The sequence below is a fragment of the Diuraphis noxia genome, unplaced genomic scaffold (assembly GCF_037042655.1).
Source record: "Diuraphis noxia isolate RWA-SAM2 unplaced genomic scaffold, SU_Dnox_SAM2 contig0002, whole genome shotgun sequence".
Lineage (NCBI taxonomy): Eukaryota > Metazoa > Arthropoda > Insecta > Hemiptera > Aphididae > Diuraphis > Diuraphis noxia.
Genome location: NW_028301712.1, coordinates 33814970 through 33841432, shown reverse-complemented (window position 1 = coordinate 33841432; position 26463 = coordinate 33814970). Strand labels below are relative to the sequence as shown.

Below are 26463 nucleotides of genomic sequence, written 5' to 3'. Positions count from 1 at the left end.
GTTAGAAATTAAAAACAATTTCTATTTATATCTAAGATTAGAAAATAGGATATATTATTCCTAATAAGTTTTTATTATAGAAAGTCAAATTGTTTTTTATGAGCGTTTGAAGTTTTTTGACTTTGGATTTTTCCAATTTCAGCAGTAAATTAATGAATTTTTATAAAAAAGTATTATATTATAATTTTATTTTGTAGAAATTGAAAAACAAATAACCATAAATACTGTACAGTAGAGTGTTACCACTTGCTTGCTTTTTTATTATTGTTGTTATTAATCATAACTTGTTTTTATTTACATGTATGATTATATATAATCTAATTATAACAAATTATAGTTAATTTATTTCTCTGGTCCATCAAAAATTGCTAAAACATAATTCTATCATATTTTCCAAATAAAATTAAAAATTTTTTGTTAGCATTTATAGTCCTTATAATAAATAATAATGAGAACAAAAATAAACAATTATATATATTTCAATTAAAAATTTACAAACTAAAAAAATATAAAATGCTAAAGTAAATTGTATATCAAAATAGTAAAATTATTTAATGTTGTCATATAAGTATCATCACAATGTTGTGCTGTGATACTCCCTAAAAAAAATATAAATCATATTGATTAATAAATTATTATACTTTTGAAAAGTGCAGTATAATAAATACAACATTATTTGAAGAAATATATAAATAATCATATCCTTACCTTCTAGCTTGTTCTAACTTAGCTTTTTCAAATTTTACATCATTGAGCTGTATTTTTAATGAGCTTATTTCTTTTTCAAAACTTGTTATTGTAGAGCGACACATGACCAGTTCATTTTTTGTTCTCTCCCTATAATATTTAAAATTTTGTAGGAAACTTCTAATAGTAACTAACAGTTAAGAAAACATAACACTGGCATTTGTCTTACAATTCCATAATATAGCAAATTTATGTTCAGTAGATCATATGAAGCTTCATAAGTTTAAAAACTAGAGTGAATCGACCTATTATGAAACATCATAAAAATATTATCTATGTTTGTATCTATGTGGGTTTTTTACAATGAATTTTTTAGAAAGTTACATATATTATATAGGATACTGGATAAATTAAAAACACTTATAACTAACTTCAAAACTGAATTATTGTAGAAAACTACAGAAACACAGATAATGTTCTTGCCATAAGTTTCATCAATTCACATTAATTTCTAAATTTTCAAAGCGTAGAGTGTAAAGTTTCTATGTTGCGCACTTGTAAGACGAAGGAAACAAATTTGAGTGTTACGTCCTCTTAATACATTAAATATGATGGAATGTTTTTTTTTAGGATTCTTCCAGTGTTAAACATATGCAAATATTATTACAATTTAAGTAATAATATAATTATATCAAATGATAAAGAAACTAGTTTGTAACCAGACTATAATGGTGTTAAAAAAGTAAGACTAAGGTTTTATCAGGTGATTATAAATCAATATTTCTAAAACAATAATTTTAAGCCATGATTAAAATAAATTTTTTCATGCATACAGTAATTCCTCAAGATGTTTTGATTTTTGTTCACTTTCTTCCATCCTTTCTTTTAAATCATTTTTGGTAATGGTTAGTTTCATACATTCTTGCCTAGAATCACTCAATACAGCTTCTATTGTGGTTATTTTTGACCGTTCTCTTTCTAGCTGTGAATTCACCAAACTTAGTTCATCAGATAGTCTCAAACATTTTTCCTCAGCTTTATGTTGCAGATTTTCCACATGGCTTAAACGTTCATTTAAATTAAACTTAGCTGAATCTACACTTGAACATATTTCTCTGCAAGCATGTAAGTCTTGTTCCAATTTAGAAATTCGATCATTTCCAGAAGATAATTGGGATTCTAATGATACTATTTGATGAGTCAGGTTAGATATCTAAAGATAAAAAAAAAACAATTTGTTAAATTATTACCAACTATTGGCAGTTTAATTTTAAAGTCAGTAATATACTTGTGATTCATAACTGGATATAACATCTTCTTTGTCAACGAGTTTACGTTCCAAATCAGACATTATATGTTCCTTTTCTCTAAGAAGTGTTTTAGTAGACTTGGCTTCACTTTCTAAACTATAGTTATTACTTTCTAACTGAGTGGCTTCACAATTTAATGTTTTAAATTGTTCTAATATTTCATCCCTTTCAGATTCTTTCACTTCAAGTATCTCTTCTACTCGTCTTATTTCTAATACATATACTTGTAATTGCATTTTTAAATCTTCAGCTTGCTTTCGAGATGCTTCTAATTCAGAACGCAAGACTTTATTATCTTGAACTACCATATCTAAATCATTTTGAAGTCTCCTTAAAACAAAATATATTAATTGAAAGTAATAAAATAACACAAAAGCAAGAACACTATTTTATATTTTTATTCATATATTATAGATAAATTTATTTTGTGTTATGAAGTTATGATATACAAATATAGTAAATATTGGTATAAAATATTCTATTGTTTTGTTTACGTACTTCTTTTCTTTTTGCTGGCTACCAGAGTTACTTTCTATTAATTTATACTCTGTTTGAATATTAGAAAGTTCAAGTTTTAAATTATCGCACATCTTTTCAGTTTCTGATTGCGAACTTAAAGCATTACTGTTGAATACAAATTAACAGTTACTTAGTGTTATGCAATAATATAATATATTAGTAAAAATATAAATTATTTTTACGCAATTTTTTTAGCAGCATCTGTTAGTTTTGTATGTAATGATTGAATTTGATTTTCTTTATCTGTGACTAATGACTCTAGATGGATAATACGCTTGGTTTTTTTTTCCAATTCATTCTTAAATTAAAAATTTCATATAGTAAAACATTTAACCTTATAAAATGTGTCATGTAATATTTAAAGTCCTATGAAATAGTTAAAAATAAATAACTAATAAATAAACTTTTTAATAGTGTGATTATGAGTGATACTTTATTTGATAATAGAGGATCCATTACAGTATAACGGTTGGCCTAAATAAAATATTTTTAGATTTTTTAAATTTTGTTTTTGATCAACTTAAGTATTAATATACTAACCGTTAAAGTATCACATTGATGATCAATAGCCATTGTGTTATTGTGAGATTTATGTCGTTTTTGTTGTTCATCAATTAATTGATCATTAAGTTTATTATTAATGAGTTTTAATTCTTCAATTCGAACATGTGCCCGTTCCAATTGTTCTTCAGAAGCATTCTGAGCAAACTGTGTAGATTGCAGAGTCCGTTCAAGTCGTTCTTGACAACATCTAGTTAACAGTTAGATATTAGTATATTTAAATATACATAAATGTATTAAAATCTTTACTTTTGATCATCTATCATGGCGGTAAGTCTTTTTAACTCTGTTTTTAAATAAGTTATTTCTCTGTGACATTTCTCTGATTCTCGTTGTTTATTGCCACTTTCCCAAGTAAGTGAACGTTGTTTTTCAATTAACTGGTGTTTTTCATCTTCCAATTGTTTAATATATTCCAGTTCATTGTATTCATTATTCTTTACAGCTTCTCTAGTTTTCTGTGAAAAAAAATTTAATTACCTAATATCTATATCTTTAATGGTTTGTGTTACTTACCCTTAATTGAGAATTTAAGAATTCAATTTCTTTTTTCAAACCAATTATTTCTTCAGCAAATTCGTCTTTTTCTCTTCTGAGCTTTAAAATGTTTTGTCTGTCTAATCTTTCATATTCTTCTTTTCTCATTTCTTCTATTTTCCTTTTTAAACCTGAAATCTAGAAAATTAAATATCAAATAAATGTATAAAATATGTGATAAATATTTTTTTAAATTACTTCTACATTATGTTGTTTTTTTAAACAGTTGATTTCATATAAGTATTCATCTCGTTCTGCTCGTAGTTTACTCACTGCTATTTCTAAATCATTTGATCTTTTCTCATGTCTTAATGGATTATGTTGAGATTTCATTGTTTTCTCTATTTTTCTCTCATAATCTTTTTGTTCTGCATCAAAGGCTTTAAGTTCATCTTTAGACATATTGAAACATGTACAAGATTTATTTTCCTGCCATGACTTAGTTTTCACATCTTTTTCTGATTCTAAGGTAAATAAAATATATATATTTATTATACAACTAATTTTTAATAAGTGATGTACTTGATTTTTGTATATTATGTTCAAGCTGTGATATTTTTTGTGATAGTAAATGTTTTTCTTCAGATATTTTTTCTATTTCTGACATTAAATCAGTTTCTGTATTTAAAAAAAAAAGATAATCGATAAATTGAATTTCACTAGAACAATATAATTTAATTTAAAGCTAACCTATATTTTTGGAGAAGTTTATTTTTTCTAAAAGCTGTTTTTGATCATTCAATGCCTTTTTAAGTTTAGTTTCATATTCACATATTTCAGACTCCAGAGACTGATTTTTTGTTTTTAGTTCTAACAAATGTGTATTGTTTTCCAATATAATACTCATGTCCTTAAAATAAAATAATAATTAGCCTTAAATAGTACTTAAAAACTATACCTACTCAACAAAATAAAATTAATTACCTTATCACAATTACAATGATTTTTAATATACTCATTAAGAGAACGTTGAAGAGACTTTTTTTCTTCGGTTACTCTGGTTAAATGAAACATTGCTTCACTATGATTTGCCAATGCCTCTATACAAATAGAAAAAAATAAACCAAAATAAGAATTATAATATTATCCACCAATATCTCTAATTTAATTACTTTCACTATGTACATTATAAAATTAATTATTAGGTATGGCATGGCATCTCCAGGATTATAGAGGGCTGAACTGGACTGACAAAATACCATACTAAAATATTAAAAATTTGAATTTGCTGTTTATATAATATTTGAATTATAAGTAATAAATTATTATTTCTACATGTTTAAAAAAAGCTTAATTTCTAAAACCAGCTATTGATGACAAATTTTCTTTCTGAACCTCAATAATTTATTTTAAATGTAGTCAGATCTCATTGACCATTGGTTTAACTTGAACAGTGAGACTGACTAAAGAGTAGAAAATGATTTTATATTTGTTTGATTTTAAATAAAAATGTTTTTTAAATTCTATTCAGAATTAGTATACCTACTAAACTATTAAATATTTAATGTTGTGTCTAGAAAATTGGCTATTTAAGGAAAATAAGATTCAGCAATTGGAAATATTATTTTAAAGAACGGAAAGCAATTCACATAGGTGCTAACAGAAATTTCTTAGTGCATAGTAATTTTATCTCAAATTAACTTAATTTTTCATTTATTACCATCTAATTGTCTTCGAAGTACTTCATTATCCGCCCTCATATCAATAAAAGTATCAGATTCTGCTTCATTTTTCACCATTTGACTTTGTTGTTTAGGTGAAAATTTACTGGACTAATGTATGACATAAATTAGTTATATAATTGTTTTTGATTATGTTATTGACACCAATTGTTTTACCTGACATTTTGTATGCTTGATATTTTTTTTTAAGTGTGCAGTTTCTTTATATAATTCTTTGACTTTTTTCTTTAAAATATCATTTTCTTTATGCTTGGTTTCTTTATTTTCTTCTCCATTTTTATAATTATCTAAATTATCAATTTGTATTAATGGCCTAAGAGACTTAAATTCTTTACCTGAAATAATAATAAATATTGTTAGATAAATATAATGCAATAAAATATATAATATTGTATAGCTATAAATTAAAATAGAATAAATACTTTTAGTTTCAAGTTGGGGTATCAGAAAAAGATTTCCTAATTCTAAAAGTTTTGCATTTTTTATAATTGCTTCGTCTTCCAATTGTTCAACTTTTTTAATAAGTTCTTCATTTTCTTGTTTCCATTCTTTTTTTTCACTTTCCAAGATACCAATTTTATTTTCAAGTACTTAAAATTAAAGTAAATAGTTTTAATTATTACACTATGATAAATAACTCTAGGTTTTTTGAAGACCAGAGAATGTCAATTTGACATAATTTATTATCATCTATGTCATTTCATATACACTATAGTAAAACTGTTAAAACCAAGTTAACATTATTCATTCCAGTACTTACTAATTATAAAATCCTCCATTCAATTTTAAAATTAAAAACTATACTTAATTGAAGTGCCAATAGGTATTTAAAATAACTATTGCCTATATTAATATTATGAGTGAATTAACAAGACAACATAAGTTACATAGATGTTACGCTCAAGAAGTATTCAAATTAAATTAAAAACAGAATAGTGCTTACTCTTAACATATTCAAGTTCTTTCTTTAATTTTGATTGTAATTCGTTGTGCTCTTGAATGAGTGAACAATTATCTCGTAAATAAGGTGCAGATTTTGCTTCTAAATTTCGAGCCACTTCAATTGTGTTTTGAGCTAAATTTTTATACTGTTTTAAACTGTTGGTAGTATGAAGTAAGTCTCCTATTAGCTGGCTAACAAGACCAATAGAATCAAATGACATGTATTGTCGATAACCAAGAGCATCCAATTGATATCTTATTGATTCAAAACGCTGATTTTGTTCAGTTTCGTTCATTTTAAAATCAACTTTTATATAGAATTAATCCACAAACACAATTAGTTAATCTAGATATTTTCTATTCATATATAACTTATAAATTATTATAAAACATTATACTCAAGTAAATGTTTTTAGTATGTTCAAAACAATAATATTGAAAAATTTTTATTCCAAATACGACTTGAAAAAATTAAAATGTATTTTTAAATTATAAAATGTAGATCTTTAGAAGATTAAATTTAACCGATTTTTACTTCCATCCTGATAATTGATGTGATTTTGTGATGCTGTTCTGCATGAGTGTAAAGGTAAACTGTTAACATTATTGAATTATTTTGTGATCACGATTTAATACATTTTAAGAGATAAGATAAGTTTAAAATTTGTTGATAACGAAATTTAAAAATAACGACTATTTTAATATTGATAAAACATTGAGATAACATTATAAATCCAAGAGTCCAGGCATGTTCTGTGTCTGTTACATAGACATATTAAATATTAATAAATAATAATAATTAATATGTCTATGATCTGTTACTTGACATCTGTGCTATAAAGGTGATCCTGGTTGGGAGTCCCAACTTGGGACGGTTGGGTTCGGCCAGTGGCGTATATAAGGAGGAGGGGCTAGTGGGCTTTAGTTCTCCCCCCCTGAAATGTCAATCGTAACTGTTAAATACATATAATAGCTTCTGTAGGGTGCTAGCACATTTATTATTATAAAAAAAAATAGTTGCCATCATAGACAATATGGTTGCTATAGCCCACCCTGAAAATTATTTCTACACGTTCGACCTACGCTAAATTTACTTATATAGACCGGCTAAATCACCTTTTTAACCACATGTATTAAGTATTACTAGTATTAGGTAGCTATGTCAAAAGAAAGATTTGCTATTTGCTTAATAAATTAAAGTGTGCTAGCCGCTAGGTACTTAAGTAGTAAAAAGGCGGGTAAGTCGTGGATGTCGCTCTGCTGTACAGTAGGTTACAAGTGGGTTACTGTAATGGATGGAATTAAATTTGAATCCAACGATATTATATCATTGTATTCAAAAAACGATTCTGAGCGAAGACGGTTTATATCTGTCTAGGATATATTATAGATTATTAAAATTTTCAAACCTTAGATTTAAAAAGAACATTTTTTATGAATTTCTAGTTTGAAATAATTTGCGAATTTTCGTGATTTTTACATATGTTGTCAAAATTCAAACTTTGAATGCTTGTAAAAAAAATTGTGACTACGCATTTATTTTATTTTTCAATTGCTATTGTAAAAATATGATAGAAGCTATGTATTAAATTTTCAAATCTTAGATATAAAAGGAACATTTTTTATGAATTTCTAGCATAAAATAATTTATGAATTTTCGTGATTTTTACGTATGTTGTCAAAATTCAAACTTTGAATCCTTGTAAAAAAAAACGTGACTATGCATCTCTTTTATTTTTCAACTGCTATTGTAAAAATATTTTAGGAGCCTTGTATTAAATTTTCAAATCTTAGATATATAAAAGAAAAATACTTTATGAATTTTTAGTTTAAAATAATTTGTGAATTTTCGTGATTTTTACGTATTTTGTCAAAATTCAAACTTTGAATGCTTTTTTTAAAAAAATTGTGCCTATGTATTTTTATAATTTTTTAATCACTATAAGAATAACTTATGAGGAACTTCAAAAAAAAATTCTCAAAAAAATTGAAAATTTCAGTGATCTATAAATATATTTATAGAGTTATAACTCAAAAAAAGTCAAAAATTTTTGAAAATTAAACTGTATATAGATAACACTAACATAAACATTTGGTGAAAATGTCAAGTATTTACAGTGATTAGTTTTTGAATTACAACCATATAAAAAAATCGATTTGTTCGAAAACTGGTTTTGCGTAAAAATTCCCGTTTTTCTGTCATTTTTTTTTTTGTTTTTCTCGATTTTTTTGAAAACTATTGGAAAATGTTTATCTTTTACCTCTATATTGCACCAAGGATATTCACTTTTACATCGGAAACCACCCCCAAAGTTTGAAATTGAAGTATTATCTCGACTAGTTATATGCTGTACACAGACACAAAAAAAAAAAAAAAAACACACACATCATTGTAAAATCAATACATTCATCACTTCGTTCAGAATATAAAATAAAAGTATTAAAGGACTGGTAGAAATTAAAAATGTAGGTTTTTATGCATTATATACATTAAAATGTATAATAATGTTCAATATCATTAAAAGTAGGTGTTTAAAATACTTTATTTGAATTATTTTTATGAAGTTTTCGTCTTCTCGATAATATAATATTATGAATACGATGTTTTATAACGTATTCGTGTATTATATAGTTCATTCAGTTCATTGTAAGCAGGCATGTAGTCCTAAAGTTATTTGCGAGTATGCTACATATATGGCAGCTTTTGTCATCAACCAGGCCCGTAGCCACGGTGGGAAATGGCGTTGCCACCTTAAAAATATTAGACGGACATTGTTTTATACATAACGCCCCCCCCCCCTAAAGATGCTTTGCCCCAACAGAAAATTTGGTCTGGCTACGGCCAGCATCAACCCCTCCACCACCACCTCCTTTCAATTATATAAATTATTAAATTAATAACATATAATTAGTTATTATTTTATTAAGTTGATTTTAAATTATAATAACTTTAACAATGTAATTACCTAATATTATTATAAAGTATATTTATTTATCTAATACATAATATAATAATACTTCTGTCAGCTAGTTTAAAACAATTTTTATGTAGTGGGTATACGCATGTTTTTCAGCGCATACTTCCGGTCTCAAGTTTTTTTCTTTAGTATGCTCTCTTTTAAAAATTTGAAAAGTGGGTATGCGCCGCATTCTCACGCATACCCTCCACTACATCCCTGCATGTAAGCGCTAGTGTCACTATACCAGTTAGTTGTTCTGTATAGTTTTTTAATTTGCTTGTGAGTTAAAAATGATCTTATCAGTTATCAGTTATCATAATTCATAGGTCGTCGCCTCGTCCGGCAATTACTAATTATTAATTATAGATAAATCGTGGTTTCGTAGTTACGTTTCGTCTCTGTCTTAAATCAACTAACGCCATTAAGGATTAGTAAATACCAGTTGAAATCGTGACTTAAATCCACTTGGCTTTTAAATATTTTTTTAAAGAATTTTATTCTTAATTTTTCAATATGCCTCATTTTCGTTTGGAAACAAATGTATCCAAGTCTAAAGTAACACCAGAATTATTAAAAAAGATTTCTGCAGCTGTTGCCAAAACTCTTGGAAAACCGGAATCGGTAAATACCTAATTTTTTTTCATTGTAATTGGTTTTACTCATGATTGTTATATTATTTGTGTTACAGTATGTAGTTGTGACTATTGTGCCTGATCAACTTATGACATGGGGTGGAGATGATAAGCCCTGTGGTACAGCTACGTTAATGAGCATTGGTTGCCTAGGCGTTGAACAGAACAAGAAACATGCTGCCGTCTTGTATCCTCTTTTAAAAAAGGAACTAGGCATACCAGATGACAGGTTTGTTCACTTGATTTATCAGTCGGTGATGAACTGATGAATGAAATTAATAACTATTTTTTCTAGATTATACATAACATTTTCGGACCAAAGTTCATCCAATGTTGGTTATACTGGAACAACCTTTCAAACAATTTTAGGATGATTAATATAAGAGGACATTTTTTTAAATCTCACATTTTATGATCAACTACATTTTATAACCAAATCTAAAAAATATAACTTTAAATTAATAAACAGTAATTTACGTATAATATATTGGTTTATGACTATTTTTTAAAATTCTATTTATTCCTAATAATATCCTTGATGGTTAGTAGCTTTATCTAAAATTATTATATTTTCTTCCCAAAACTATTTATTCTTATACTTAATTCATAAGCTGAAGAACATATTGTTTACTATGGCGCTAAAAAATGAACTTTAAAAAAAATCTTTTTAAAATATTGATGTATGACATAAGTATACAATAATATGTTATGCAATAATACTTTTATAGTAGACATTAACAAAAAAACAAATAGTTTAATCGTATCACTGCCAAAATTGTAGTGCATTAATAACAAAGAACATGACACCAATTTTAGAGGCATCACCCTTGGTGAATATGTTAATCAAAACTAATATCAATATTAATTAATATTTTTAAAATATAATACTACTTTTGTATAATAATTTTACTAGAAGTTGATATCCCATGGTGGAGTAGTTGCATCTACTTGAATCACAGATTTATTTTACTGTTCTTTTGTTGACTATTACTGCTATTACTAGAGTTCAAAATGTATACACATTAAAACACATAAAATAAGGACTTCTGGCCCAAAAATATTCATTTAATTTTCACCAAATATGTCTTAATACAATCAAATATAAATTAAAAAAAATATATTGAGTATCCATTTGTAAGAACTTATTTAAATAAAATATGTTAGAAATGTGTACCAGAGCATGAAGTTCTACTAAAATTAAAAACCGTCACTTATCTAGTAAACAGATCATAAAATTGAAAGTCAATCATCAATAAAAATATCATAAATACCATACAATTGTTTTATTGTAATATTAAATTAGTATTTATAGGGTTTGTCACATTTTAAGATTTGACTTGTTTTTAAGTAATAAATGATTATCATATCAAATATTAAAATGCATAAGATGTGATAAGAAGTTGGTCAATTTGCTATAATTAAATAACAATCAAATTAGTTTTTTCAATAATAACAATTATTCAATCAAACCAATTTATTTACCACATTTGAGATTATATTTTAATTTCAGACACATTAATTTTCTTTTTATAATATATATAGTATAAAACATATTATAATTGAACTTGAAAGCAATACATTTAATTAATGCAAAAGTCTATCAAAAGTGTTTTAAAATATAATAATTCAATAAGTGTTTGTTGTATTATTAACAACACAAGTATAAAATTATTACAGAGACCTGTATAATAAATATTTGAGAATAACTTTTTTTTGGGTTTTAACATTATCATGACTAAAATGTTTAAAAAAAAAATAAATAAATAAATAAAACAAAACACACAAATTGTAGGAATACAAACAAAATGACGCTACCAGGGAAAGAAGATAGGTGATAAGCAGATTCAGTCTTTTCTTGTTCTGCGCTTTCTTGGAGAGGATGGTACTTGATCTTCATTAGTTTGATCAGCTTCCACATCAACCTTTATAAATATATAAAATATATAAAATTAATATATGAATAATTAACTAGTGCATAACTTGAAAAAGAAATAGTAATGTTACTCAGATGACACACATACAATTTGTAATATTAAAATATTAAATATAATCTTGGGTGTTTTGGACCCCAGACATACCTTTTACACAATTGAAAATTTTTTATCGCAGACCAATAAACATTTCATAATTTATTACATTTAAGTATATTTAATGGGTCAACCATAACTTCAAAATATATTTATATTTTATTATAATATTAATATACAGTATTTAAATAATAAAAATGATTGCTCAAAGTGTGTTTAAAATCATTTGCAAGTATTAATTATAACAAAAAATATGAAAAGCTTACACCACAAGAGACTTGATTTAATAAATTCCATAAACAAGTATATTTTTCATCTAAATTAAAGTTTTATTGTCTTTAAATTTTATCTGTAGTCCTTACCTTAAGAATCCTCAATTACACAGAGGTTATTTATTTTTCTATAACAAACACATTTAATAAAAAGTAGTAGAAAAATAAAATATCATCTCATGTGTACCAACAATTTGAAAAAAGTAAGGGAATAATAGTTAATAGGATGTATCAACAATTAGGTAAAGCAATCTGTTTTTCCACCAACAAGTTAACTACTGATATTAACTTAAAAATATTTTAACATAATATTTAATTGTTAGTATCACATACATTTTCTTCATCATCATCAGCACTTTTACTATCAACATCTTCATCTTCTTTTATATCTGCTTCCTGTTCTTCATCAGATACTTCTGCGTCTACGTCAGGTACTGGCTCGTCAGTTTTCTTATTTGACTCTTTTAAAGAAGACTTTTCCTATGTTAATAAGAACAATAAATAATATGAGCTTAAGGAGATTGAAATAACGTAAGTTAACGGTGGAAGAAAAATTACTTTTGATGTGCAGCATGTTATAACTATTAATACAACAGTTACTGCAATAACAACTACATACACAGCCCACAACCAAGGGTTCTCATTGGTATATCTAATTACAGCTCCAAACACACTTTCCTAAGCAAGAAAATACAAATTTGTTACAATACAATACAGTAATAGGATATGGGTATTAATTAATAATATTATAGTATGTACAAATATAATGGGAAAGTACAAACATAACAAGGTGTAACAAACAAACTATTAATTAGTTACTTAATTAGTAACTAACTACCTTTAAATATCTTTGTGTCAAATATGATAAATAAATAATCACAGGTATAGAACAATAAATTATATAACATAACCATAATCTTGGCTTAAAATTCATATTCTTGAGAACTCTGCCCCAAAAAGTGCCCTATAATATATATATATAGATATTTTTGTTTGTTTTTAAACCATTGCTAATATAATATTGGAGATATAAAAATAAAAAAAAGCTTTAAGTTTAAAATTTATATTAAACATTACCGATTCGTGAGATACATTCTTCTTTTTTAGTAACCAAGTTAATTCTGACCATTTTTCAGCATGTACCTCATCATCTACTATTACAACATTATCAAAATAAATTTTGTCTGAAATAGACCATAATTCAAAACCAACAGCACCCTATAATAATAAACAGAAATATAATGTTAATTTATTTATGCATAATACACACAAAAATTAATTATTCATTAATTATATAGGGTAAAGATATGAGAAAATTTAAAGATTTTCATCAAATTTGTTAAAATATAAAATGTTCTTATTTTCAGAGAACATAAATTAATTCAAAAAGTGTATATATATATATACGTGTGTGTATATTTTTAATTATACAATGTCCACAATATATAGTAAAAGGAATCTTTCTATATATTCTGTACCAGTGGTCTTATTTTTAAAAACTATTAATTTTAACACATGTTTAGAATGAACAATTAAGTTGCCAATACAATTAAAAACTTTAAAGTTTAAGTAATAGGACATCACAAAAATTGACTCTGACAGTAGAGATGGAAAGTTAATAAATTATCAGTAAAATGGATTGTTTTGTACTAAGAGTTAATTAAACAAACTATTTGTCTGTGAAATATATCATAACAAATTAAAAATACTTACAATAGGTGAAGATTTAAGTGGATTTTTATCATAAAAATAATCGGGATTATGTATAAGTCGAGGAGTCCACTTTCCACGATAGTTTGGATTGTCTATTAATGGCTGCTTCCATTTGCCTTTGTACTTTGGATTTTTCATTAATGGTCTTGACCAAGGCCCACAGCCTGAACGATCTTCACATTTTGGATTATTAATTAAGGGCGGTTCCCATTCTCCATCCATTTCATTATCCCTTTAAGTTAATTTAATTTAATAATAAGTCAATAATGCATACAGATTATAATAATTAGAATTCACTATAATTGATTTGGTACTATCATGTGTTATTATATTTTATGGGTTTGTCTACATTTTATTATAAATTAATTACCAAACCCATTACCTAGTTAAAATATTATCATATGTCTGATACTTACCAATCAGTGGGTTTAACTGCTGCTGTATCAGGAATGTGAGTGGGTTCTTCTTCCAACCAATCGTCTGGCATAGAAGAGGATTCATCAGGAATACTTTCAGGTTCACTTTCATCCCAATCATCTGGTTTAACAGCACTTTCATCAGGAATTTTACTTCTTTCATCCCAATCCTCAGGTTTTACATCATTCTTATCAACTATTTCTTTTGGCGGGTTAATTGGTGGATTAAAATCATCTTCTGATAGTAAATCTCCTTCATATTGCAACTACAAACAATAATATATTTAACTTAATAATAAAATTTTTAGAATAACTTACTTCTTGGTCTAAAAAGAATGAATATGAGTTGTCTGGTTTAACAACTAAGGTATACAAATGAGGTTGATGGTCAGTAAATACGGATTCTTCAGTTTTTAATTTTAAACAGTGTTTTTCAGTAATTGTATTGTTTCTAGGATTTTTATGTCTAATTATAAAATGCACTTTAGAAGTTGGTCCACATTTATCTGGACCAAACATAATTGAATAAGGAGTTTTATCATTGAACTGAGTTAAATCTTTAATATGAGGACCATCTGTAAGTAACTTTAAATATGCTCCGCCACAAGTATGTGGCTTTTGAAATGCTACTTCATATTGAATAACTAGAGTTTTTCCACCATCAAATTTGAATGGTTTGTCAAGTTTTGATGAAATAGCAGCATGACGACTCTCTGATGTTAAAACTAGACCTCTGTCACCTTTCAGTGGGAATCTTTCCAATTCCTCAATACTCCATTTACCTAATAATATAAATAGTTACAATGATTAAAAAGTACAATAAATATTAAACAATTATCTATCAAGGTAACTTAAGCTATAAAAATAATTAGGCATTGATTTTTATGGGTTGTATTATGAAAATTTTTATTATATCTATAGTTTCATAGGTAGAATCAATAAGACATAAATTATTAACTTTTATAGTATTAAAGACTACCTATCTTCTATCCCACTACCCACTAGAGGAAGCTTTCTGCTGTGAGATGTTATTTTGTTTCAATTATGTAAACAAGTATATAAATATAATATTCATTATTTATATCTACAAAATTGTAAGTGTGCATAAAAAAACATTTATTGTTATATCATATTAAAATAAGTAGTTTACCATCATATTGAGCTAATTCCTCATCAACGTCTGGCTTCTTGGAATTAGACTTAATCCATTTTTTGTCCAATATTGATGGATTATCGAAATTTTCAGCCAGGTACACGCCTACTTTACTTGGAGTTGGGCTGGTGTAAGGTACTGATTCTACCGTCACGTCACTCTGGTGAAGGATACACGAATTAGTTAAAAATTTTAAATTAATTGTAGATGAGACTCGTTGTTTACCGGTGCTTGTTCTTCGCCAAATACCAAATGCACGACCAGCACTGCTATGCATGCCAGTAGTTTAATTTTGGCCATTGATATCTGTTCGACACGGACAATATAATAAGTGTGAAAAACAATAATATGTCAAAAAACGTGCAGTAAAAAGCACAACCACCAATGAATAAAACGTACTCACACGGTTACACTCGTAGGGCCAAGACGATTTTCCACCCAAATACCCAAATTGACAAAATGTCAAATACTTGAATCGTATTTTCGTACAATGATAATGAAGAAACCTACGTAACACCACGAATCCAGTAATCTGCGGCAGGGTTTCGGCTTTCGGCAGCAGAAAATGACAAGACAGAAATAATATTACTGAACCGGCGTATTATCGCAGTGTGTGCAACTGCAACCGTGTTCAGCATAGAATGACTATGGCGACGATGATGATGTTATTGATATTTCCCCCTACCATACCGCTGTTTTTAGTTTTTACTTAATTATTCTGAAACATAACGAAATTTATTTTAAAATTTCCAACTCTAGCCCGGAGCTCGTGCGTTTAAATTAACTCGATTTTCGCACCTAACACGTTAAATATATCGCATGAATATACGAAAATAAAATTGTTAATTAAATGTACATTATTTAGTTTCCCTTGATGCCGTCCGCTGCTGTTGTTGTCCACACTGTTTTTGTGACATCATAGGCGTACTACTAACACACCGCGGATGTTCGGCTGTTTGATTCTCACGTTTAAATACGAATCGCAATTCTTGATCACTGTTGAAGTATTGACTGCCGAGTCTCTCGCCGACTGTACGAACAAAACCAGCCTTTTGCGTCGTTTACAACATGTAGCTGCCGAATGTCTAGCATTTGAGACCGATAGTCGTCGTTGATTGCACAAATCTTCGCGAGTCACGATGACGGCCAGCACGGACGCAGCTGCGGCTTTACCCTCCACGAAGGTGATACAGGTAACGAATATCGCACCGCAGGCCACCAAGGACCAAATGCAAACGTTGTTCGGTTGCATTGGCAAGATCGAGGATATCAGACTGTACCCGCAGATACGTGACGTGTCTGTTCCAGTCCAGTCTCGTATATGTTACGTCAAGTACTTCGACTCGTTATGCGTTGCCGTCGCACAACATCTCACTAACACCGTGTTCATCGACCGAGCACTTATTGTCACGCCCTATCAATCCTCGGTTGGGGACATACCTGATGAATACAGGGCGCTAGATATTGCTAATCAAGCGAACATCGTGCCTGGGTTATATCCTTCTGATCCCAAGTTGCCAGCTCACGTCGTCAATCAAATCGAAGGCATCCCTCCAAATCAGGTAATTGTCACTAACGATCCGGTATTGGCGTCCAATGGCTTACCGCCGTACCCACAATTGCCCATCACCTACGATTCTAGACGAATTGAAGAAATTAGGCGTACCTTAGTTGCTATTAACGTGGACGAAAATGTGACTGATGATGAACTTATTGGTTTTTTCCAAAAAGCTGGTGATGTCAAGTATGTTAGATGGTGTAGTAGAGAAAATGATATTACTCGTTATGCTCTTGTAGAGTATTCCGAACAAGCTAGCGTTATAGCTGGATTAAAACTCAATGGAGTACAACTTGGTTCCCGTCCGGTTCAAGTAACACATGCCACTCAAGCAATTGCTAAACCAATGGCTAAAAGTAATGAAGCAGCCCAAAGAGAAATCGAAGAAGCTATGACTCGAGTAAAAGAAGCTCAAAGTTTGATTTCTGCAGCTATTGATCCTGTCATTGGTATTTTATCGAAAGACAAAAAGCATGGCCATTCCCACCGTAGATCAAGGTCTAGGTCACATGGTAGGAGTCGGCGTAGGTCATCATCTAGATCACGTAGAGGACACTCACGCTCACGTCGAAGACGGTCAAGATCACGTTCTAAAAGACGCTCTAGATCAAGGAAAAGGTACAGGAGTCGAGACCGACGTTCTAGAGAGAGAAAAAGGTCACGGTCCAGGAAAAAATCTAGGTCTAGAGATAGAAAACGCAAAGCATCAAGAGATAGACGAAGATCAAGATCTAAATCCAAGTCTAGACGTCGCTCAAGATCTAGAAGTCATAAAAAAGATAGGAAATATTCTTCAAAACGAAAAGAAGATAAATCAGAAAAACGAAAAGAAAAAGACAAAAAAAAAGATAACACCCCACCTGTTGTATCAGAAGTTGAGAAAAAAAATAAATCAGCTACACCTGAAAAAGGGAAATCTAGATCAGCTACACCACCAAGAAGTAATTCTAGGAGTCCACGATCATCTAGTAAATCACCTAGGAGAAGTAGTTCGTCTGGTAGAGGAAAGACATCTGAACCAGTTAAAAGCCGTTCATCTAGTCATATTAGACGAACATTGTCTCCAAAAAGATCTAGGACAAGAACTCCGCTTCGTAAGCGAGTTAGCAGGTCTCCTCGCAGAAGTCGAACACCTAAGAAACGTAATAGGAAATCAAATTCATCGCAAAGGCGTACTCGTAAACGTAGTGCAAGTCGTCATAAGTCACGTTCTCCTACTGAAAAAAGACATAGACGTACTCGTTCACCCATACGTAGATCTCCATCCCCTAGGTCACCTCCTCCTAGAAGGGTTACTAGAACTCCATCTAAAAGTCCTCAGTCTCCTGCTAGATCTGTATCTAGGTCACCACCAATTAGGAATAAGAGGAGTACATCTGACAGCAGAAAAAGAAGTAAATCAACAAGCCGAAAAAGAAGCTTATCAGTAGATAGGAGCAGAAGAAGTATGTCGATTGATCATAAATCCCGATCAGAAAGTAAAAGTAGAAGCCATACTCCTGGTTCAGCTAGGAGTAGGTCACCTGGATGGAGAAAAAGTGAATCCATGTCACCACCACCTAATAGACGAAGTACTTCTTAAATCCATAATTTTACATTTTTTTTATTATGTACTTGTAACCATGTACACAATTTATTTTAATTATCCAACTATATTAATTAAACATGATGTATTTTTGCTTTAATTTAATATAAATATATTATATATGTATCTCGTATCTGGTGAATATTATATTATACAATTTAATATGGTATTCTTTGTAAATGTTAATTTCTGTCCTGGATACTTTGGGCACATTTGTGTTCTTTTGACTATTTTGCACCGGGTTATCTTGACTACCACAATTTATTAAATTTAAAAAATAAAGTATAAGTTTATAAATATTTGTATTATATTATATAAGGTAAAAATATTCTCATTATATTATTATTATCGTAAAATGTAATGATTAAAATAAAAAAAAATGCAGTTGGTAATTTTTTTGCAAATAGTAATTTTTGACCATCGCCATTTTTATAAACAAAAGTATATTATATAGAAATATAGCAAAAATTTTATAATTAATCCGTAAAAATTCAGTTGTTTTATTTTTTGTGGAGGAAATGTATAGCAGTTGTAAACAATATTTGTAATTTTCCAAATCAATTACTATTATATATATTTATTTACCTTCCAGCATTTTTATGCTTTACATTTCAAAAATGTTACTAAGTGATTGTTTGGAAAAATTTGTACACTTCCACACTTCGTATTTTTGAAGACAGACAGCTTTTTTCTCTGATGGTTTCAAATTAAAAGTGGGCGACATTCATTTTCTCAAAATAAAAATATTTGTTGGCTAGGCTTAAGTAGTGTATAATAAATGGTAGCAGGTGACTGTCATAAAAGGTTAATGGTAAAGTATGTATAGTAAATTGTACATTGAAAACAAAATTAAGATGAGACATGCAACAACGAGGAAATATACTTATATAAATAAATTTTAGATTCCTATACAGAGCCACAGAGGTAATTGAGATAACCCAGATGATCCAGAAAAGTAGTCTTGGAAATAATTGGGTAGTCGAGGTAGTCCAAAAGTACTGAATTTTGTGTCATTTAAAAATAGGAAAATTCACAAAAATAAATTTAAATACATAAAAATTAAAATATACTGAAAGAATTAAAAATATATTGTAGGTATTTGAAGAAAACATATTTAATTGGAATAAACAACTTTAAAATAATATTGCATTAAATACGATTAATTTAAGTGTGATCATCTTTAGCAGAAACCACCTACCAGTATTTTTAAAGGGTCACTTGAAAAATTCATAATTTGTCCTGACTTACAGTGAAACATATTTAACTAAAAATACTATTCAGCCTTCAAGTTTTATGAAAAACAATGATCTTGTTTTAATTGAAAAATGTTTTATTAAAAATTAATAATTATAATTTTTTCTGCATAATATATATTAAGTAATAATAACATTCAAGTCACAAATATATTAAAATTAGATTTCAGTTTGGTTTAATGCTGATTCTGAGGCACTATTAACTTTTCTAGTTAAAATATTTAATGCTTCTAAGAAAATTAAGCTTGGATCCATTGCACCGATTGATTCAATTGTAACTGAAAATTAATAATGTTAATTGTTAGTTCATGATTTAACTAAAATTATTTTAAATGTTAACAATTATTTGAATAAATTGTTGTCAGTGTAAAATTTAGATGTATGTTACCAATTACAAACCTTTACTAAAAATAACGTAATGACTTTCTATATTTTTAAGCAGAATTTGAGTTGTAGTTTCAAATTATTTTTATTTTCTAGTTAAAAGAATTATTACTGAATAGTAATTGAGTTTTTTTAAAACAAATGTTAAAAAATAACTTACTTCAATTTTAAGAATAGTAATACCACCAACAATGTCAAAAAATGTTGTATGTGAATTATTGTTTTGGTATAAAAGTATTTAATGTTATTCATTTGAATATATAAAACATTTCAATATATTAAATGTGTCCACACTAGTATAGCCTATATATATGGAAAGTAAACGGTTGTTATTCTACAATCTACAATACGATAAAAATATTGGTAATATTATAATTTTTATGCTATTGTTATAATCATAAATTATGAAATAACTATTTATAGTCAAATGAGAAATATCCATGATACAAAACACTGACTTTGAAAACTAATTAAATGCATGTTACTTTCAACATCTTAAGAATTGAAAATTAACAATAAATTCTAGCAAAAATAAAAATAATATACTAATATTTAATTTAATAATTAAAAAAAATGTTCTATGAAATTTTCAAATTTTAATTTCAAAAATAAACAGTATTACAATTATCAAGATAATTGTAATAATTTATTATTATATATAAATATATTATATTATATTATTATATTATTATATTATAATATATTATTATATATAAATTAATAATTTATCATTAAATACTGTAAAAAAAACTGTAGTAATCTATAAATGTGATTTGTTTCAAACTAGTATCATATAATTTTTTGTGCAAATGAATTTATAATTTTTATTAATTATTTACATAATAAACACAAAATTAAAATCTATTGACTTAGAACCAGACTAAAAAACTTACATATAAAATGGTCTTGAATTTTAGTAAGTAAAATTTTGTTATCAAATTGTTTGTATCTAAATACATTTCTGGAACTATTATCTTTTCGAGAATCTTCTACAAACGCACTAAGGACACCTAAAATCAATTATCAGATCATTTAAAATAATTATTCTAAATAGTTCTTATAAAAAATAAATACCTTTCACACTTTTCAATCCAATAACACCCTTAGGAAAGCATGATTGTAATAATACTGCATCATTTCCTTTAATTTCATCAAGCAATTTAATATTTGGCATCATTCTATACCACGCTGTGCCTAAATATTCAAAATACAACAAATCATTTTATTCATATAAAATTTAAAAAATAATAACACCTCTAACTTATCTAAGTTAGTCATAAAAATAATAACTAGAAAAAAAAATTATTTGTAAAATTTAACTCTTACTTAAGAGTACCATACTCACATGTGATGTTTCCGTTTTAACAATGTAGAATATAGCAAAAACTATTTTGCATGAGATAGAACCATTTAGGGTGTAGTGATAGTTAAGACTCCAAAGTGATATACAATACAGTTGAGAACATAATCTGTAAAATATTGTTTTTATCATCATACCACATATACAAAAAAAGTTTTTATTGTTTCAAGATTCAATTAATTTTGTGTTCTTTTAACTTGAATAACTTTTATTGTAATTCTGATATCGAGCACATAAATACAATATTTCACAGCCAAAGTTCTCTTTTTGTTTGTGGTGAAAATTATATTTCTTAGTTATGACCATAACATTCTCGGTTCTTTCCCAAGCAAAACAGAAATCACCATATTTTATATTTGCCAGATGGAGACAATACACACAGGTGTAGATTCCTCTTAATAAAAATTAGATACTTACAAACACTTTGAAATTTAGCATGGTCTTTAGGTATTCCTTTGACTGCAAACATTTTAAGTTCAATTTCTTGTCCTGGTCTTAACTTTGCAATGAGAATATCATCACTAATTATCCCAACATCTTTTTCCGTGAAAATATCTTTTTGATTGCCTAATGGCAACCATTTTATGTGTTTTGCGTAAACTAAAATTATATGAAAACTAATATTACAATCTTAAAAAAATATTTAAGTTATTAATTAAAACAAAAAATGGAAAGTAGATAACCCCTCTGCTATAAGCTAGGTGTTGAGTGTACTTATGTTACCTATTATCACTACAGGATCTTACCTTGAGAACTTGATTGTTAAATCGATACAAATTAAATTATGTTTTACAGGTCCTAGAAACTTGTGACTTGTGTTCATCCACTAATAAAAGTTAACACAATATAGCAATGTAATTGTGCGTACACAAGGTTGATTAAATGATTTAATAGTAATAAATAATGATATTATAAAGTACACTATCACCTCAGTAAACCTAATCTTAAGGGTGATGTATTGAAGATCACTGGACTAAGAGAGTATGAGTTGAAACAAATTGAATTATAATGAGCTATGTATGGGGGTAGGTTGATATATCTAGAATATAAAGTAAATCAAAATTTTAATGGTACTCTTAAAAATTTAAACAACTGTTCCCTGACAGTCCCAACTTTACTAACTAACTATACTAATAATTTATATCATCATATTCTATGTTTCTGTATTCTGTTTACCAAAGTAAATTAAATTTCATTGTAAAAACAATTTTACCTGGAAAACTAATAAACTGCTTGTGTGCTAATGCATCTAAATCCTTTTTTGTACATTTTATTTTCATCTCATAAACTAGACTGTCATGTTCATTAGGTTCAGAATTTTCTGAAAAAAAAAAGTCAATCATCAATATACAACACAATTGTAATTTATAAATATAAAAGAATACATACCATCTTCTTTCATTTTAAACTGTCTAGGATCTGCTTTCAATGGAATTAAGCCCAATCGATGTGCAAGTATTTCATCAAGTATATAAGATGTGTTCTGATATATATGCACCTTTTCAATTGCCATACTAGGTACCTAAAGAAGTATTATTAATGGTAATTGGTAAGTACTTCTTATTTTATGAAAAATTTTAAGTGATAGAACGAGAAGAAAAAATGTGATTTATTAATAATATAAAATTAATTAACATGCACACAGTAATCAATTGGCCACTATTATAAACAATTAAATCTTTATTTTACTTGTGATTTAATAAATACATATAATAATCATTAAGTTCCTAAAAAAAGCCTTTCAAAAATTACTATGTGGTGCTGTAGTATAAAAATGATTACAAATAACAAAAGAGGGATTCATAGAAGAGTAAGACCATCACTCTATAACACAGTTTAAGTAGCCTCTACTGTTATTATTTGGGTAAGTAGTATGGCGCGCACGCCGCACGTACACCACTTGCTTTTGTTCATTAATACCAAAAAAAGTAGTAACTAGAGGTATAAGATGCACAACTTATTATAGTATGATTGCCGCAGGGCTAGGATTTGTATGCAATAAAAAATTGTAAAATATGCATTTTATTTACCAAAATATGCATTTTAATTTCTATCTTAGATTTTATATTGACCGACATACTTTTATTAATTGTGTTTATCTTTCTCCGTCAAACTATTCAATCTTTAATCGCATACCTATTGTACCATAGGATTGCATTTATAAAAATAAAATTTGTGTTTGACAAAAAAACCAAGTTTTATACTTTAATCAATAGAGCTAGAATTAAATATGAAATAGTAATATTTTTTTTTTTTTTTTTTAATTCGCATTTTATTAAAAAATAATTATAGCAAAGCGATTACAAAAAATATTAATATTAAATTATAAATATTAATTACGAAATATACTATAAAACATGTATTTTTCGCATTCTTATAATCGAAATATGCAATAATATTCATTTTATTCAATATATGCATTAATATGCATTTTATCCAAAATATGCAAAAACATGCAAAATAAAAACACCACCATTCATCTCATCATTAGGTGATTCGTGGACATTACTGACAAAATCAATAATCAGAAGTCGCAAAAAAAACATGCTGTTGCATACAAATCCTAGCCTTGCCATTATAAATGCAGTTTAGATCTCTCACGCCGATTTGATTTCTTTTATCAATACATAGGTAACTTGAAGAGTTAAGAACAAAGAAGTGATCAGAATTTATCGCTCTTACTTACTTTTGAAGTTATAGCTTTCCAAAGTTTGTGATTTTAAATTTACACCTACGAATGCGCTGAACATTGCTTTATAATGCTTCCCAGAGGACCTCAAATTTGGCGACCAATAGTGCACTCAGAATTCAAATTTAAAGTTGTGGTGATATTACATCATAACTACTTATTTACTTTACTTATTTTAACACCTAGGTTGTAGTTGTTACTTAACCACATTGGCCCAGCACAATCAAGTTAATTTTAGCATTTAGAGTAATTTTTAACATTTTAGTGATGTATTATAATATTATAATTTAATATATTATAATCTTGTCCCCTCCTCCCAAGGTTGGCTATTTAAGGTCTGGGGGACTGGTGGACCAAGCCCACATCTAGAAAGAGGTCCAGAGTACCTCGAGCTTGGCGACTGGAGCCGGTAGGCGTAGGGAGTAACTACTGTTAACTTCTCCCAGCGAAATAACGTCAAAAATCTAGCCGCCGGACTGAGAATCAAACTCGGTTCTCTCGCTTGCCGGGCTTGCTCTCTACCACTAAGCTATCCGACCCACATAGACCCATGATGCTATATCCCCAATTTAACAGATGCTTACACTACTTATCATAACTTGCTCTCATTGAAAATTTCAAAAACCATTATTTTAAAAGGTTAGAATACGTAAGTACCAAAATAGAAAAATAAATATATGAAAGCATGGTAAATTATAGCATATTTGATATGGGTAAAAATTGCAAAATTGTTTAGTTCCAAAGACCATAACTTCAAAGCTAAGTCTGAGCAACAAATTATGAATGCACCATTGTTCTGAACTTAACGTGTTACATAAGTTTTGATAAAAACTTCAAAATAGTGAGGGGGGAGGTATCAAACTGCATTTGTTCCTTGTGATTTAAATAGGAAAACAGAAAAGCAGCAAGAATGAAAAAATTCTGTCAATCAGCGTCTGGACTTTTATTCAAAAATAAACAACCTTAACCAATAAACGATATTAAGTTAATATTTTAGACATTATTACCTCAGATATAATAACTCTTCTTAAACTATTAGCCACAGCTACATCAATGCCAATGAGATCAAACTCCAAATCATTGTCAGAGCGGCTAATTATGTTTATCTTGAAATTCTAAAACATTAATAATAAGTTTTGATAAGTTATAAAAAAATATCAAACTAATAGATAGGTAATATTCTCAAATAAGATATTGCAATATTTACCTTTACAAATTCATCATAGTTATATGGTTTAATTTCATTGCCTAAAGTCTGAAAATAAAATTATGAATGTTGTCTATGTTACAATGGAAGAAACAACATCATTAATTTGTATTATAAATTATAAAAATAGTTTTGCTTACCCTTTCAATAGAATATTTGTTCATTATTATTGGGTTTTCCATTTTTAAGAAAGAAGCGATACAAACGTCTAGAGAAGTAGAAATAGAAAAGTAGAGACAAAAATGTGAAACTGTTGAATCTGGAATTGAATGGGTGCAAGATGGCGGCCTTATGCTCTTATCAATCGTATCTCTTATCTTCACAAACATTTATCAGTATTATCACAATAATTATCATTATAATATCGTTATTGAATTGCGGAAAAAATATCCCGGGAAAAAAAATCCCCGACCCTAGGAAAAAAATTCCCAGACCGCAATATTACTCACAACCTCATGAAAATGGTTGAACATATATTTTTAAACGTTAATTAACACCTACTCACAGTAAAAACATATAGCATATAAAAATATTTCGAATAATTAATGCGTCAATAATACAAAATATAGATAATAATAATAAAATTAATAATAATATAATAATTATCAAACAATAATCATTAAACTTAGGCACCTATTCACAGTAAAAACATATAATGATATAATTGTTTGTAGTTTTTTGAAATTTTCAACAAATGTTTATAATATGATGTTTTCTATGCATAACATTTTCAAAATATTTTAAATATTTTAGAGCTATTTATAAATCAAACGTTATGATTATGACTTTATATATTAGACAAAAAACTGTTGACACTTGACATTTTTAAATGTAATTATAACGGAAAACAAAAATAATTAATACCAAAAATTACAAACATTTTCTAAAAATGCAAAAAAATTTCAATTTCTATAGCTAAGTATAGCAAATTTAAAACAAGGTTTCTCATAAGTAGTTGAAAAAAATCTAAAAACTCTAAAATACTCTATGGGACTACTATAGGTACTCGGTATTTT

The 26463-nt window shown here is 27.8% G+C and overlaps 6 protein-coding genes across 11 annotated transcripts in view; 3 read left to right on the top strand and 3 right to left on the bottom strand.

The window, feature by feature from the left end:
- LOC149058366 (uncharacterized) overlaps positions 1-26463 on the top strand; it is a 476835-nt gene that overhangs the window by 127423 nt on the left and 322949 nt on the right. The gene's annotated exons all lie outside the window — the stretch shown is intronic.
- Positions 457-6948, bottom strand: LOC107165222 (uncharacterized). 2 transcript variants are annotated; one of them, XM_089219782.1, is made up of 17 exons: positions 6240-6948; positions 5719-5886; positions 5453-5631; positions 5275-5386; positions 4539-4654; positions 4305-4464; positions 4137-4232; positions 3813-4072; positions 3594-3752; positions 3327-3535; positions 3057-3267; positions 2699-2814; positions 2496-2621; positions 1976-2327; positions 1521-1900; positions 709-837; positions 457-599 (listed from the first exon to the last, which is right to left on the bottom strand). In XM_089219782.1, exons 1-17 carry the CDS (start codon positions 6532-6534, stop codon positions 575-577), a joined length of 3093 nt encoding a protein of 1030 aa, XP_089075908.1. In that variant the 5' UTR covers positions 6535-6948; the 3' UTR covers positions 457-574. The 2 variants fall into 2 exon arrangements, with proteins under 2 accessions (XP_089075908.1, XP_015368862.2); XM_015513376.2 differs by having other exon boundaries at positions 3813-4078; positions 6240-6943.
- On the top strand, positions 9489-10315 carry LOC107165403 (macrophage migration inhibitory factor homolog). Its single transcript, XM_015513620.2, has 3 exons — positions 9489-9819; positions 9887-10059; positions 10126-10315. Exons 1-3 carry the CDS (start codon positions 9712-9714, stop codon positions 10202-10204), a joined length of 360 nt encoding a protein of 119 aa, XP_015369106.1. The 5' UTR covers positions 9489-9711; the 3' UTR covers positions 10205-10315.
- Cnx99A (Calnexin 99A) lies at positions 11287-15990 on the bottom strand. 2 transcript variants are annotated; one of them, XM_015513747.2, is made up of 10 exons: positions 15811-15990; positions 15637-15717; positions 15409-15571; positions 14577-15040; positions 14259-14524; positions 13843-14074; positions 13207-13347; positions 12688-12807; positions 12463-12609; positions 11287-11752 (listed from the first exon to the last, which is right to left on the bottom strand). In XM_015513747.2, the coding sequence occupies exons 2-10, from the start codon at positions 15709-15711 to the stop codon at positions 11675-11677; spliced, it is 1686 nt and encodes a 561-aa protein (XP_015369233.1). In that variant the 5' UTR covers positions 15712-15717; positions 15811-15990; the 3' UTR covers positions 11287-11674. The 2 variants fall into 2 exon arrangements, with proteins under 2 accessions (XP_015369233.1, XP_015369241.1); XM_015513755.2 differs by having other exon boundaries at positions 15815-15980.
- Srp54 (splicing regulatory protein 54) lies at positions 16236-18723 on the top strand. The gene has a single exon (XM_015513736.2). The coding sequence runs from the start codon at positions 16551-16553 to the stop codon at positions 18549-18551; it is 2001 nt and encodes a 666-aa protein (XP_015369222.1). The 5' UTR covers positions 16236-16550; the 3' UTR covers positions 18552-18723.
- Positions 19864-25747, bottom strand: Polr1C (RNA polymerase I and III subunit C). 2 transcript variants are annotated; one of them, XR_016190465.1, is made up of 10 exons: positions 25588-25747; positions 25448-25495; positions 25248-25355; positions 22941-23073; positions 22765-22872; positions 21969-22151; positions 21266-21385; positions 21085-21201; positions 20352-20494; positions 19864-20085 (listed from the first exon to the last, which is right to left on the bottom strand). XR_016190465.1 is itself a non-coding variant. In XM_089220716.1 (9 exons), the coding sequence occupies exons 1-9, from the start codon at positions 25627-25629 to the stop codon at positions 19967-19969; spliced, it is 978 nt and encodes a 325-aa protein (XP_089076842.1). In that variant the 5' UTR covers positions 25630-25747; the 3' UTR covers positions 19864-19966. The 2 variants fall into 2 exon arrangements, 1 of the variants encoding a protein (XP_089076842.1); XM_089220716.1 differs by lacking the exon at positions 20352-20494.